The 14,201-nt window shown below is 33.7% G+C and overlaps 1 protein-coding gene across 1 annotated transcript in view; it reads left to right on the forward strand.

The window, feature by feature from the left end:
- The window catches only part of CNTLN (centlein), a 201,251-nt gene that overhangs the window by 64,280 nt on the left and 122,770 nt on the right, over positions 1–14,201 (forward strand). Inside the window, exons 7-8 of the mRNA XM_067316035.1 lie at positions 1,065–1,223; positions 10,922–11,110. Of these exons, the coding sequence (XP_067172136.1) occupies positions 1,065–1,223; positions 10,922–11,110 (348 nt within the window). The remainder of the gene's footprint in view (positions 1–1,064; positions 1,224–10,921; positions 11,111–14,201) is intronic.

Here is a 14,201-nt window from a genome sequence, read left to right on the forward strand (position 1 = left end):
TCATCATTCTTCAATTTCTCAGGAAAAAACACCAAAGTTGATATTACTGCTTACCTTTTATGCACTATTTTTTCTCTGGACATTTTCAGCAGTATTATAAAAATGTAACGGTAACTCTTGTTGTTAATGATAATTATAGGCACAGAGAAGTCGTGTGATTGCTGGTGGTCACCAAGTAAATGAGTTGGAGTGACAGATGTAAATTTCACTATCTGTACTTAGCACTAGTTTGAAATGTGCTTGTGAATTAAACAGCGAATTAAGTAGAAAATATGTTAAAAAAGTATTAATGGAGTCAACTGAAATGTGTTACAGCAAATATTTGAAGTTTTTAATAATGGTTTAACATAACTAAGAGTTAATTTCTGCCTTAGTTTCTATTATCTATTAGAAGTAGAGTCAAATTCTCAAGCAGCCTGATTATGCTAGGTCCATCCTCAGATTTCATTACAACACAATTCTAACTTATACAGTTTATGAATCTTATTTTGCTGTATCATGTTATGTAATACAAATCAAAGTCTCCTCACCTGCCTTGTAGTTATTGAGGTATGCTATACCCACAGACAGAATGTCCTTTGGTAAGTTATCAGAAGGCATACTTCACGTATCCAAATACCAGATCCATTTTAGAAAAGAGAATAACATTACACATATTATACAAGTTAAGGAAAACCTTTATATTTATTGTGATATTTCTAGTTTAAAAAAAAATTAAACTTGCCTTACAGTCCTGTGTTCTAAATATTTTACATTTTGACATGTAACTGAATATTGATTAGAAAGTGTCAATGCAGTAATGCAAATCTATTTTAGAGTGGTCAGAGCATTAAAGGAAAATTGAAAGACATTCTGTTTTGAAACATGTTTTGTAGATTTTTTTTCAAAAGTATACAATAAATATTATATACGTAACTTCTAGTGTTTATAAGGCAATTAATAGAAAAATAAGTAAATATAGGAGGCTCATTATGTAGAATAAAATTATCTGAACACAATTGTTTAACTCAGGTCATCATTGTTCTTTTCTTAATTTCTCTTTATTGCTTGCTTTGTACAGGAAGGAGTTACTGGAGCTGCAGAACCTTTACAGACAAAACACTGAGCATACAGCACAGCAGGCTGAGCTGATCCAGCAGCTTCAGGCGCTCAGTACAGATGCACAAAAAGTTCTGAAAGATCAAGAACATGCCCATACAGCTGAAACAATGTCATATCAAAAAGTATGTCTGTGTCTTTTATGATCACAAAGTTAATTTTAATATCTATCTGCCCCATATCAATGGGCAGAATAATCAAAGCACTGTGTGGTGTTGCATCCTTTCAGAGATCCATGTTGTTACCAAAATCTGTTTGGTAGAGTATCAGGGCTTTTCTGCCCTAATTACGTCCCAGCATATGTGGCCTCTTGCTTATGTTGAATTAATCAGCCTTTAAAAAGTAAGATTTACTTGCATTTGAAGAAAAATAGGAGTGAATTGCCAAGCATAACAACTTCTTTATGTAATTTGTGTTTTCTGTGTTTTTCTTCTTCCTCTTCTAGAGGTTTCAATCATTAAATTCTGCAATTCGATTATGATTAGATTTTGAAATTCCTTTTATTTGTAAATCATGTATTTCTGTAAATCTTAAACAGTCTTTCCAGTTTAAAGTTTTTTTTGTTTTATTCAACCCAGATGCAAAATCTCCTGTAGCAAAATTAATTGAAAAAACTGTTACTGTAATAGCTTTTTAGATGGATAACATTCAAAAATTTGTAACTCTCTCTCTCTCTCTCTCTCTTTATATATATTTATAGAACAGATTTTGTATTTTGATGAATGCTAGGAATAGTGATAGTCCTGAAGAAATGTCACGTGCACTACTCAATTTCTCTTTTTGATGGTAGCTTATAATAGAGATATGGTTTTCGGTCTGTATGAAATAAAGAAGATAGGTTTCTTTCCTTTTTAGAAATATTGAGAAGGAAGAAGGTATAGGTATATCCAGCTTTCACATACCTTCTACCAATTGTGGGATGTTTTCTCAAATTGTGTACTGTCAGTACCTTTTCAAAAAACAGGCATTCCATTTTATCACTCTGCCTAGAGTATGTAGTTTGTAATAAAATTGTGAAGCTGGGCCTAAATCAAGCAAAAATCAGTACTGGATTTTTAAGGGTATGCCTGCTGAACATATGATATCATTTAATGCTCAGCGTATTCTTGTGTACCTATGCACCAGTACATCATAGACATACACTGTATGTTCTCTTCTAGACATTAAGTCTTTTATTCTTTTATTTACTGTGACAGTAGCCCAGCTAGCAACAGGTGGACTTCCATCAAAGTTGTGCAGAACATGCAGAAAGCAGGGGAGTTCATCTGTCTAGGGCAAGACAAAGTAAATTACAGAAAAATCTTTTAAAATAATCAAAAACTCGTACCGAATGTAAGTATCAGGCATTGCTGCTTCCTTCTTTTTTCGTCCTCTAGTCAGTGCTTCTACAGCTGTTAAAATGGATCCTTTGAAGAGTCACTCAGAAAAAAAAAAAAAGACTCAACGGAGGTAGCCCTCTTCTTCATCAATGTTTCTAAGACAGTATTTCTCTAAGACTAGTTCTACAAAATATGAAAGAAAATCCAATTAAAATATGGTGAGACTTTTCTATGGCATGATAAAACTGTCCCTATAGGTAAATTTGTACTGTATAATAGTGGATTTGCCAGTATGGCTTATTTCAGTTTGGGAAGAGTTTAACTTCTCCTATGAAAAATACTTTTTGATAGTATAAGCTACTTAAATATTAGAAAAAATGGGTGGGTATACCTGTAGTTATATAGCTATAATGGCAGGCCTCTTGTAAATTAGGTTTGGCCCAAAATTCATGGCTGCTTCAGAAAACTAGTTAAAATTTCTCAGTCTTTCCTAGCAGGAGATAAAACCTACCATGACAGCTTACCTGATGGCACAACAAGAACAAAGATGCTGTACTTTTGAGGATAAGCCCTTTTTTGATACCTGCCATATACTTCAACTCACAGATGGCCCTAGAATGTGTTCTTTTGGAGGTGCTAAATTCAGCATTTTTTCAACATGGAGGACTAATGTTTGCATTTTAAAACACCTAAAGACAACCCGTCTATTCTGACAAAATGACTAGTGTGGAATTGATAAGCTATCTTTTGGTATTTCTCTCGGTCAAAACATCCAATGCTCCTGGAAACAATCTGCTCCTTTTGGTCTTTGTAAAAATATGCAGAAAAGGAGTTGTTTTGCAAGTCAAAATGCAATGGATCATCTTATATGTGTGAGAGAACTTAACTTTAGCGGGGGAAAGGGACAAGTTTTTCCCAATGTCATGACCTCCTGTTCTGTACTTTGATTAGTAAACTGCATAAAATGTCCACTCTAACTGCTTTGAAGTAACATAGTTTCCAAATCATAAGAGGCACAGTCCTGCTGAAGTCACAGTAGACCTTTGGAAAACTCAGCAACCATAAAATAATACAAACACCTATATTTTCCTTGAAACAGGAAGGCAAACTATTCCAGACACGTGTGCATTCTGTTTGTCTCCCATACGTTAATAATATGCTGGCTGCAATAGCTAGATAAGGATGTGTCAGCTATTCCACAGACATATTCACAAAGGAATATTTTCCTATTGCTCCAAATGTCATTGAGCCTATCAGCGTGTACATCCTATGATATATTGTCCCTTACAGGAAGATCAATGACCTCTTTGTTAGTGGTCAGATAGGCACTGTATGCTGTAGCTCAGGCGATGTGATTGGCTGACGTATTCCAAGTTCATCTTAACAGTCTACCATTTAGGAAGAACTGCTCTTTACGCTGATGTTAATGTATAGTAGGAAACAGTTGGCTGAGTAAAGTAAATTGCATTTCTGATAAACCAGATAAAGGTCATGAACCTTCACTGAGTTATGTGTAAATCTGTTGAGGACCACGAATTCTTTTCCCAGTCCAGCTATAGTGGGCGGGGTACACATGTGAAGTTGTGTAATCTGTTTTAACAAGTTGTACTGACTTACTGACATACTCCTACTTTTTCCTTTATTCTTCTTCTTTGTTCATGCAAATTTTAAGGATGCTGTATTCTACAATAACTCGTTTAGGTTAGACCATTTATGGAAACAAATAGATATCTATTTCATATTGGAGCTACAGTTCTCATCCTAAAGGATAGGGAATATTTTTCTAAAATGTGTAGCATCTGTTTTAGTGGTCCCAAATACTCAGGGGACTTCATTCCTTTGCTGGATTTAATGAGACTCAATAGATTTGTCCTCACCAGCAATTTCAAGGTGGAGAGACTTCAATCAATACTAGGGATAATAAGACAAGAAAAGATTCTGAACTCCTTAGCCAGCTTACCACAGTTTTCTTAAATTTACAAGTTAGGGCCTTTGTTTTCATAATGCAGTACTTCCCTTTGGTCTGATGTTGCCTTTAGAGTCCATGTTAATCATACTGATTAGAAATCTGGTAATGGAAGGCCTTATTAGTCAGACAGAAATACCATTCTTTGATATTAAATAGGAAATCAGATTTCTGTCCTGGAACTCAGTTTTGCTCCTGAAGCAGCAAATACAGGGTATGGTGGATAGTGATACAGTAGATGTCTGTGATGAAGAGGACTGTTGCTCAATAGCTAGATTTTTGGCAGGATTAGAAAGCACGGTGATAGTTGCGCATTATGAGGCATTGCAGAAATATGCATCAAGCACACAAGGAAGTAGATGGAAAATAGGATAGCATCAGATACATTTTCATATGATTTGATTAATTTTGTGTCTGAAGTTGCCTTGCCAGTTCTTCTCATAGTGTAACTGTATGGAGAGAGATTACCTTCCTTCAAGTGTGAGAAATCATAATCAAAATAAGTTACTGTCCTTTTTAAGGTTGAATTTCACCATTTCTAGTCTTCTGGGGGACTGCAGCAACCACACTTAGGATTATTATATTTTTATGCAAGTAGGTTTAAATTCACAAAATAAAAACTAAGACCACGTAAATCTATAAACAGTAGTAATAATGCAACTTCTTCCTCAAATTGGGAAAAGATACATGTGTTCTCTCACACAAGATAAGAGCTGAGAGGCATTAACTGTCCGGTCAAATATACCAAAGTCAAAGTCAGTAAAGTGAATCATTATTTTTTTAGTCCAATTTGCTTGTGTGATCTTGTGCTATAGTTCATGCTCTGATACTCTTTTCTGTTGTTGGGAAGTATGTTAATTAAGTTATTCTATTTATTCTATTTATTTCTTCTACACCAAATACCAATACAGTCAGTCACACAATATCAGGTAGACTTTGACATCAGACATGCCCATAGAATAAAGATGAAGAAATCCTGTGTAGAGGTACGGCGCTCTTGGGATGATGTTAAACGGTACATTCAAGGGCTATGATTTTCATGCTTGAAAAAATCCTGTGCTGAGGTTCATAATGCATGCTATAGTTTCTGTGCGCTTTTTTGTAGATTGGGAACTGTAAAATACTTAGATATTTTTAAAATGAGGCGAGTTATCTCTAATTCAAAATTTGTCACTAATGTTTGCAAATCACCGTCTAATGTTTCTGGCAATGATGCAGTATTTTTTACAATGTAAAAAATGTAGATGAAGGAAATTATGTCAAGTGGTGAGACTTGGTGCAAAAGGATCAAAACATCAAGAAAGGAAGAAAAATCTTAATATTAAGCTTATTTAAATATTTTTTAAAAAAATACTTTGATCTGAGTTAGAGTTACAAGATCTAAATACTACTGAATTTTCCATGTAATCAGATCAGTCTCACAATAGAGGATTTTAAACTAACCATTTGCGATATGAATTATTAAATTTTTTTGCATTAGGTGTGACTGGTATTCTTCACAAGCCTACTGAATATTCTCTGACAGTATACCATCCAGGCAAAGAGATCTAAATGGGGTTTGGTAGCATTTCACAGAGAAGTAGTTGCTGTTGTACACTCTTTATGAGAGAAATATGTCAGTTTTATCTATTCAAAAAAAACCCAAAACACCCCAAGCCCCACCATTAGAGGACAGTATCAGCACAAGGAGTTGCACAAAACTGATAAGATGGATGGATGCTGGAAGGCTGCAATAGTAACATAAATATTTATTTCTTCAATCGGGAAAGCAGGTGATGTACTTGATTCCTTGAAGTAAATGGACTTTAGAGCTGAACTTTCATAGTGGCAACACGAATCAACAGGACCGAAAAGTCTTTTTCCTTTATTGTCTCTTCGGTTATTTTGAGCGTATATCTAGCTAAAGAATCCAATTTTGCATGCATTTCCAAAACAGCTATAGCATTTGTAATTATGTAGTACCATAACTTTGAGGAAAGCATTTCTCTTTTAGCTTGTACTAGTTACTCTTACTCCTGTACTGTCTGATCTTACTTATATCCCTTCTGTCCCTTTTTTGTCCCTTTTCAAATTTTTTTTAATGCTCTGTCTCTTCTTAAAAAACTACGCTACCTCTGCTTTTCCATTTTAATACTAAATGCATTGAATGTGCTGTTTACTGTCTATGTCTGGAGTGCCTATTCAGTTTCATCCTGGAGCTTCTCCAGCTGGTTTCTGTCCTTGTTCTTTTCAAATTCTCATAAACAATATGATCTTATAACATGAATTTCTGTGATGGTGCTATAATAGCTTCCCTTATAGTTTTACCGTATCTTAATTTAGATTAGCTTTTTTTCCATTTATATCATTACTGTATGTTTAGGTTCATTTATTCTGGTCTGTGGAATGACACATCTTTTTTTTAATGGTGAGCATTTAGGTTAACATCATTTAATAGAAAAGAATATTCATTTTATATTCTGTGTATATTAATTGGCTACTGTTGCATTTTAATGGGTGCATCTACCTTAGTATTTTAGTTCCTCACAAGAGTGTACTTTTGAAGGAAATCTCCCATCTGTCCCCCCTATCTGTACTTTCATTGATATCACAGAATAGTCTATGAGAGCATTAACTGAATTCCTTTTGGATTAAAAGAAGCTGGAAAATGTGTCCCAGTTGTTAATTGGCATTCAGTCCACAAGATCTGTCTAAACCTAGTTTAACGTAAATCTCTCAAACCTGTATAATGTGAGTGTTGGTTTTAGTACCAGCTGTTTCTGCAGATTCTTTTCAAGTGCACTTGGGTTCTGGGTAATACAGGCACAATAAAATAGATAACATTGGTTAATTATCTAATTTTGTTAGGTTTTATTGGAATTCCTCAGCTTTCTTTGGCCTGATTTGACTTAATTTTGTCATCACGTTCTGCCATCTCAGTCTTCATTCAGTCTTCTGCATTTGCAATGACTACATTATGTATTTAGCATCCCATTTATCCCAAATCTTCAACCTCATAACCAATATTTAATGTATCTCAATACTTTACCTCATCCCAACATTATTAGACTGTTAAGTGTTTTTATCGCTTGTGGCCAGGCTTTGGAATCCTGTCTTTCAGTTATTTTGGAAGATCCAATATCCTAGCTTTGGCCTGGTATTTTTAGATGACTTGATAACATTAAGCATACATGTTATTCTAATGAAATTTCATGTTTTAAGCAGCTCTTCAAAGATTCAGCAAAAAGTGTTTTCTGGTAAAAATCAGTTAAATCAATATAGGAAATTGTTAGGGTAGCTGGGAAAGAGGAGGGGACACTATTTTTTGTAACTCAGCAAAGTTACTTGTCTTTCCTGACTGATAAATAATGCTGTTACATCATATGGACTAAATCTATTACAGCGTGCTTATTTCAGGTAATTATTATCTTTTTTTATTTGTTTGTTTTTTAAATACCTTTACCTGTAACAGTCGATGTTGCCTGTTGAAGAAAGCATGGGTCCAAGGCACCAGAAAGAGATTATCAAAATGCAGCCTGTGCAATAATTTTTGCAGAACACAACTTTCTGTCACTGACTGTTGCATTTTTTTCTACCTACCAAATTTCATAAAATGTATAAAGAATTATTTTAAATATTTTCTTTTTTGTCTCCTGTAAACAACTCTTGCCTCCTTGCAAATTCTTTCATTTCTCTTGGGCAAATGTCTCATCCTATTGACATTCATGTAAGGTATAAACACTCACTTTTGTAGAGGCCAGATTTCACTCCCATTTTCTGAAAAGCTTGCTGGTTCTGAGATAAATAATTTATTGTATTTTCATCTTTCTTTTGGATTTTTCCTGTTTAGTCTTCTGATTTTCATTTTACATCTTGTCTCTCCTCACATGTTTCTGGCTTTATTAATGGGAGACCTATTTGACCATGTTGTGCAATTCTGTGTATTCTGGAACACAAGCTATTGCTTACTGCAGGGTGACTAAATGGGATGTGTTTTCTAAGCCAGGGGCAAAATGAGCAGAAGAAAACCAGAAAAAATCCCATATAAACTTTAAGCATGTATTTGAGCCACAGAACAATGATCGTGACCATAAATGAAAAGTTAGGGAGCCAAATGGAAATCTGTAAGCTGTTCCAGGAACCTCTGAAGAGCAGATGAAACTATCTCCTTTCGTACAGATATATTTTTCTTTTTGAACTATTCTGATGTTAAATACCTTATTTCAAATCTCGGTCCTATGAACTAGTAAACTGAAGTTTAGAAAAGTTACATAAAACTCAGTGTAAAAGATGATGAATGCTATGAATTTTCCTTGCACGTAGCTTTTAGCTAGTTTTGACTATAGTGGAAAAACATTTATTCTGTTGTTTTCAAAGCAGGAAAGGTTGGAAAACTTTATGCAAGTAAAAAGACATGCTATTTGTCTTGTCCTGATAAATGCTGACTATCAAAAATACCCATTAGGTACATTAGGGGATGTGGCTGCTAAGGATCTCTGCCAGCTAGAAAAAAGCATCATATTTTTGATGTTCTCCATTCATCTTACTAGGATGCTACCTTTCAAATACTATAATTACGACCACTTAAGTGCTGTTAGTCATAAAACCAGCAAATTGTCATACCAGTATGATCTAGCTAATGAGCTTATGTAGTTATAGCTGGAAGTAACTGTGTCTTGATACTCCATTCATATGGAAGGACATTATCTAAAAATGCATGTTTTTGATAAATGAACTAGTTATTTTCCTCTGTGATACTGCTTTCCATAAGTGATTGGCTAATTTTGAACTTAAATTTTCAAAGGTGATGAAAGCTTTTTTAAATAAATGAAAAGATTCAGTAGGTACAAAAATTTCAATGTAAAAATTAAAAAAAAATAAATAAATTATAACTAAAAATTACAAATTTAACTTTTAAGACTCAGAATCATTCAACCTATCAAAATATATGGCCTTAGAATTCAGTTAATCCTGGGAGACATGGTTTCTGATCTGTTTTGTAGACAAGGAAGAAATAATTTACTTTGTCCTAAGTGGATTTTGAGAGCCCATGGGAGTAGAAAACCACGGGAGGAAGGAAAAAGGAAGGGGATTTATTGTTACCAGATATGCCCACAAAGTGGTAGGCAGGCCATTTGCAAACCCAAGTTTTGATACTTTTTCCATAGAGTTGACCTTTTAAATCACATAAGCAGGCATAAGGCAGAAGGAAAGAGACACACATGTAACAGATAAAGTAAAGCTGACAAAATGACCCTGTGGAGTAAAATAACTTTTTTGCATGTCATTGTTCCTTGTAGATATGAAAACTATTTGTAGATTCTGAAAATCTAGTTTAAATATTTAATTAGTTTCTTTTGAATTTAGTGGCAGACATGAGTTTTCCGAAGAGAACTGTCAACTGAGGAAGCACATTCTTGCACGGATTATCTCATGTTAAATTAAGTAGTTGGATGGAAAATTGTTTATTTTGAGAAATAAGTGCAGTCAAAGGGATGAAGGATTGGAATGAAAAGAGATGGAAGAAAATATGTTTGTGTAATAAAGCTTTAGAATCAACTATTTCCTTCAAAGTCTGAACTGTTGTTTATTTAACTATGGTTTTATTTTTGAAACTTTTTTATAACACATTTTTGTTTTCAACAGTTTGCAGGCTTTTGTATTGAGGAAGAAAGGTAAAAATGGAGGGATGGAGTACTTGTTAAGTTCTTCAGTTCTTCTTGTGAAATACTAATTTTCTCTGTACTTGTCTATTACATGGCATGTACTGCTAATTATTACTTAGATGTGGTTCTAGAAATACTTGGTACATATGAAATACATCCTGCGTAAGGGATAGAAGAATATATACAGAATATGTGCAATATTTTGGTTTCAGCAAGAGCAGTTGAACAACAGTCAGAGTAAGAGTTTCTAGTAACATCTTTGGGTTTCATAGCTCATGTCAAAAAATTCCCACAGGGTACTTACTTAAACAGCCATTTTACACTTTATTCAAAATGCAGTGGGCATTACTGAATTCATGGTATGTGTTATCTAAGCTATATTAAAAGTGTTGTTTTTAAAAGATCAAACTATTCTACACAAGGTAGGGATGATAAATGGTATAATTAGTTATCTACTTTGGTATATAATTTTTCCCAATGATAGGGTTTTTTAAAATTTTAAAATTTTCTGTATTTTATATAAAGTCTTCAAGAAATAAATCTTGATTTTTAGGTTTATAGATGCCAGTCTCTCTTCATAAACACCATTAAAACAGTTGAAACTGATAAGATTCTAATGCAAATGGTGCTTGTCTGGAAAACCTTCTCTTTAAGTTCTGTTTAAAGTTTCATATTACTGGTGCTGTTACTATTTTCAAAAGTATAGAGCATGACTGGAGGCAGGAGGACAACATGTGTGAAAGAATTGTCAAAACCAAAAAAGAGTGTGATCTTTGTGGCCAAGAGACTTAAATTATACCTTGTCTCCTCCTTTATTTATATGGTTATCTTCACTGATGTTATTTCTAATCCTATTTTTTGTTTGTTTGTTTGTTTTACTACCTCCCCAATAGCTTTATAATGAATTGACTTTATGTTTTGAAACTGTTAAAACAAGTGAAATCCATCTGCAGCGAAGCTATGCCTCTCTTCAGGATCAGTTACTTGGAAAAGATCAAAAGATTTGTCAGTTAGAAGAGCAACTTCAGCAGGTTCGTGATGCATTAAGTGCAGTACATCAGAATCCAAAACGTGAAGAACAGGTGAGACCACTTTTAAAATGATAAAAATAATTTCTGCTTGGTTTAAGTTAACCTTCTGTACAAGGCACTTTTAAATAAGGTTACTGTCTTTAGCGGGGGGGGGGGGGATTCGTGTAACTGCTGCTACAACAGCATGACTATTTCTGCTGGTGTTGCTAATAGAAAGTACTTTTGCAATTCATTTGTATCTGTCCTAGGAAAAGAACAGAATGACAGTGTCAGTATGCAGCCAGATTGTTACTTTATTTATAAGAACAAAGACATCAAAAGTAAAATTAAAACCAAAATAATGATTTTTTTTTTTTTTCCTGGAAACAAATTCCTGGAAAAAACTGTGACACTTCTGGATTTCTCTGTGAAAATGAGCGTGTATTGGGCCTGATACTTCATTGTTCCTGACCATGTGATTAAAGGTTTTAAATGAATCATAGAGCTAAATAAAATATTAGGTAGAGAGAACTGTTTGTCTAGGAATTTCTATGTTTTAATGTGCCATTTGGAAATAGAATAATAAATTCGTGGCATGCATTAACAGACTTCCAGCTTCAGAAATGTCTAAGATCTTGCAATTCCTTAGGGAATTGTCCCTTCACCCCTGAGATTTTCCAAAGCCCAATTCATGACTTGTCATAAAGTGAGTTTGAGGGGCCTTGAAATGATCTACATGCAGTGGTTTTGTAAAGTCTATGTTGTTTACTTTTCCACTAATGAAGACTTAAGAGCTTGTTGCAAACACAGACATTCTTTTCTTCTTTTTTTTCTTCATCTTTTTGATGAGACGTGTTTCTCTATATCACTTCTACTAGCATTTCTTTTGAATAGGGAGAGAAGGGAAAATATTCAATAGGAAATACTTATTAAATGCAAAACTTCATTTAATGCAGGTAGTAAGGTAGACCTGTATTCAAGAACTATATTCATGAACTCAAAAAAGCTTAAATATTAAAATATATTGTTTAATTTGTCAAAATTTAAGTAGCAATCTGCTATAAAACAGAAAAATGGCAAAATGCAATATCTCCTGGATTTTTTCATGATGGTCATTCCAGAGTTAATGTTCAAACTTTATCCAAGCTATTGCTTAAGTATTTAAGATCCTTTATTATAAAATTCTTAAACCTGTATTTGTATGATTTTTAAAGTTTGCCCTAATCTAAGGATTTCAGAATTTTGTGTCACAAACAGTAGAATAGTTTCTTTAAAATCTTTCTTGTGGGGTGCTTACTTTGTGATACATTCTTGATACTTTTGTGAATCTTAGACTTTTTTTCTATTTTTGAACATTTTGGTGGATTTTTGTAAGCTTATAAATGTAACATTAGTCTCAAGCTGTTTCTGCTGTAAACAGTTTTGGATCATGGCTTTAGAATGCTCAGACTTTATTTCTGAATACACTATTCCTCATTGTGGCATTGTACCAAACTGAAGAGGTTTTTGAAGGTTATTCTCTCAGACTATTTACTTTTTTTAATCATAAGACTGTTTACTATAACACTGGGTTATATTTCCTGAGCTTAAAGAGGCCATTTTTTTTCCTCTGTGAAGTTAGAATTGCTTTCCTCTATAAGCAACGCTTTGTCTAATCTGGATGTTCTGTGAAAGTTTATTGCACAGTCACACAGTATCATCATGTCCTGGTGTAAATCTTATGTATTGGATTTTGTCTTTATTATCCTGAATAGCTTAGTACTGTTAGCAAATTTGTTACTTTGCTAACCTCCTCCCGCTATCTATCTATATGTGTATATATATGCAAATACATATATACACATATCTCTATACACATGCATATATATACACACACGCATATATATACACACACACATATATATATGGATATGGTTATATATATTTTTTGGAACATGTGGGACACCACTGATGGCCCCTTCCCACTGAGTAAACTAAGCATGTATTTCTACTACTTTTTTCTTATAATTAAAATGTTTTTTATTTGTAATATTCTTCCACTTAAGATACAGCATTTGGATTTCTTTAAGAACTCTTAGTGTGGAACTTTGTTGAAAGCCTTTTCAAATCCAGGTAGATTATTTCAATTGGGTCTCTCTTGTTTACTTCTTCAGGGAACTTCAGTAAATTTCTGACAATAAAATTAAGACTATTTTAAGAAGGTAGTGACAATCTACAATTAGTAATTTTTCTACTTCATACATGATTTCCTTTAGATCTTTTAAATGAATCACATTTAGTATAGGTGAGTTGTTGCTGTTTCTTTTACTTATTTATTCTATATCTCCTTCTAGTGGCATTTGAATTTGAAGCAGATCATCCAGCATAGTCTGTGTAAATAAGGATCCTAATGTGGAACATTCCTAATTTACTCATTGGTGATCATGGATGCAAATAATTTTTTTTTCTATGGCCTTCTGTTCTCTGCATGCTACATTTCCATTTTGATCCTGTCTCAGTGTTTTAGACTCTCTGGCACTCTACTTGTTCCCAGTGTAACTGAAGGAGTGTATTTGTCAGAGAATATTCAGAGAAATTGTAGTTTGAATGATTACATTAAATATATGCTATTTTATTAGTGAACAAGGATTCAATCTGACCTTCTGCAGAAAAATATCAGTTGAATATTTCTGTGGTCTGTCTGTAATGAGCTCAGCCAGGTATTCATCAGTGTTATTGTAGCACATGATAGGAAGCAAAAGGAGACAAGTTAAGCTGAGGAACATACTATACTAAGCTAAATGCAATGTGCAAAACTTCATTTCTAAATAGATTAATCTTAGGCCAATCTATGATGAGACAAATGATTTTTGTTACTGAAGCAACATTATAGTGGAGGAAATGTAGGTACTGAGGGCAGCTAACCATAGTTGCTGCATTTGTAGAACTAAAGTGTTAAGCAACATGTGCTTAACATGCTTAATATTTTCTCTTGATTAACATTCTTTCATTCTCCTATAACAAATGTTCTAAATTTCACTGACATGTAGTCTTGCTCTCGTTGAAATGCCGGAGTATGCCTGTTGGGAATGTGTAATAAAGCTAATTGTTGGCTGCATTTTGACTACAGCCCAAAATCCCATACTACCATTACTGCCTCATGTAAGTGTTGGAAGGATAGTGA

The sequence above is a fragment of the Apteryx mantelli genome, chromosome Z (assembly GCF_036417845.1).
Source record: "Apteryx mantelli isolate bAptMan1 chromosome Z, bAptMan1.hap1, whole genome shotgun sequence".
Taxonomy (NCBI): Eukaryota; Metazoa; Chordata; class Aves; order Apterygiformes; family Apterygidae; genus Apteryx; species Apteryx mantelli.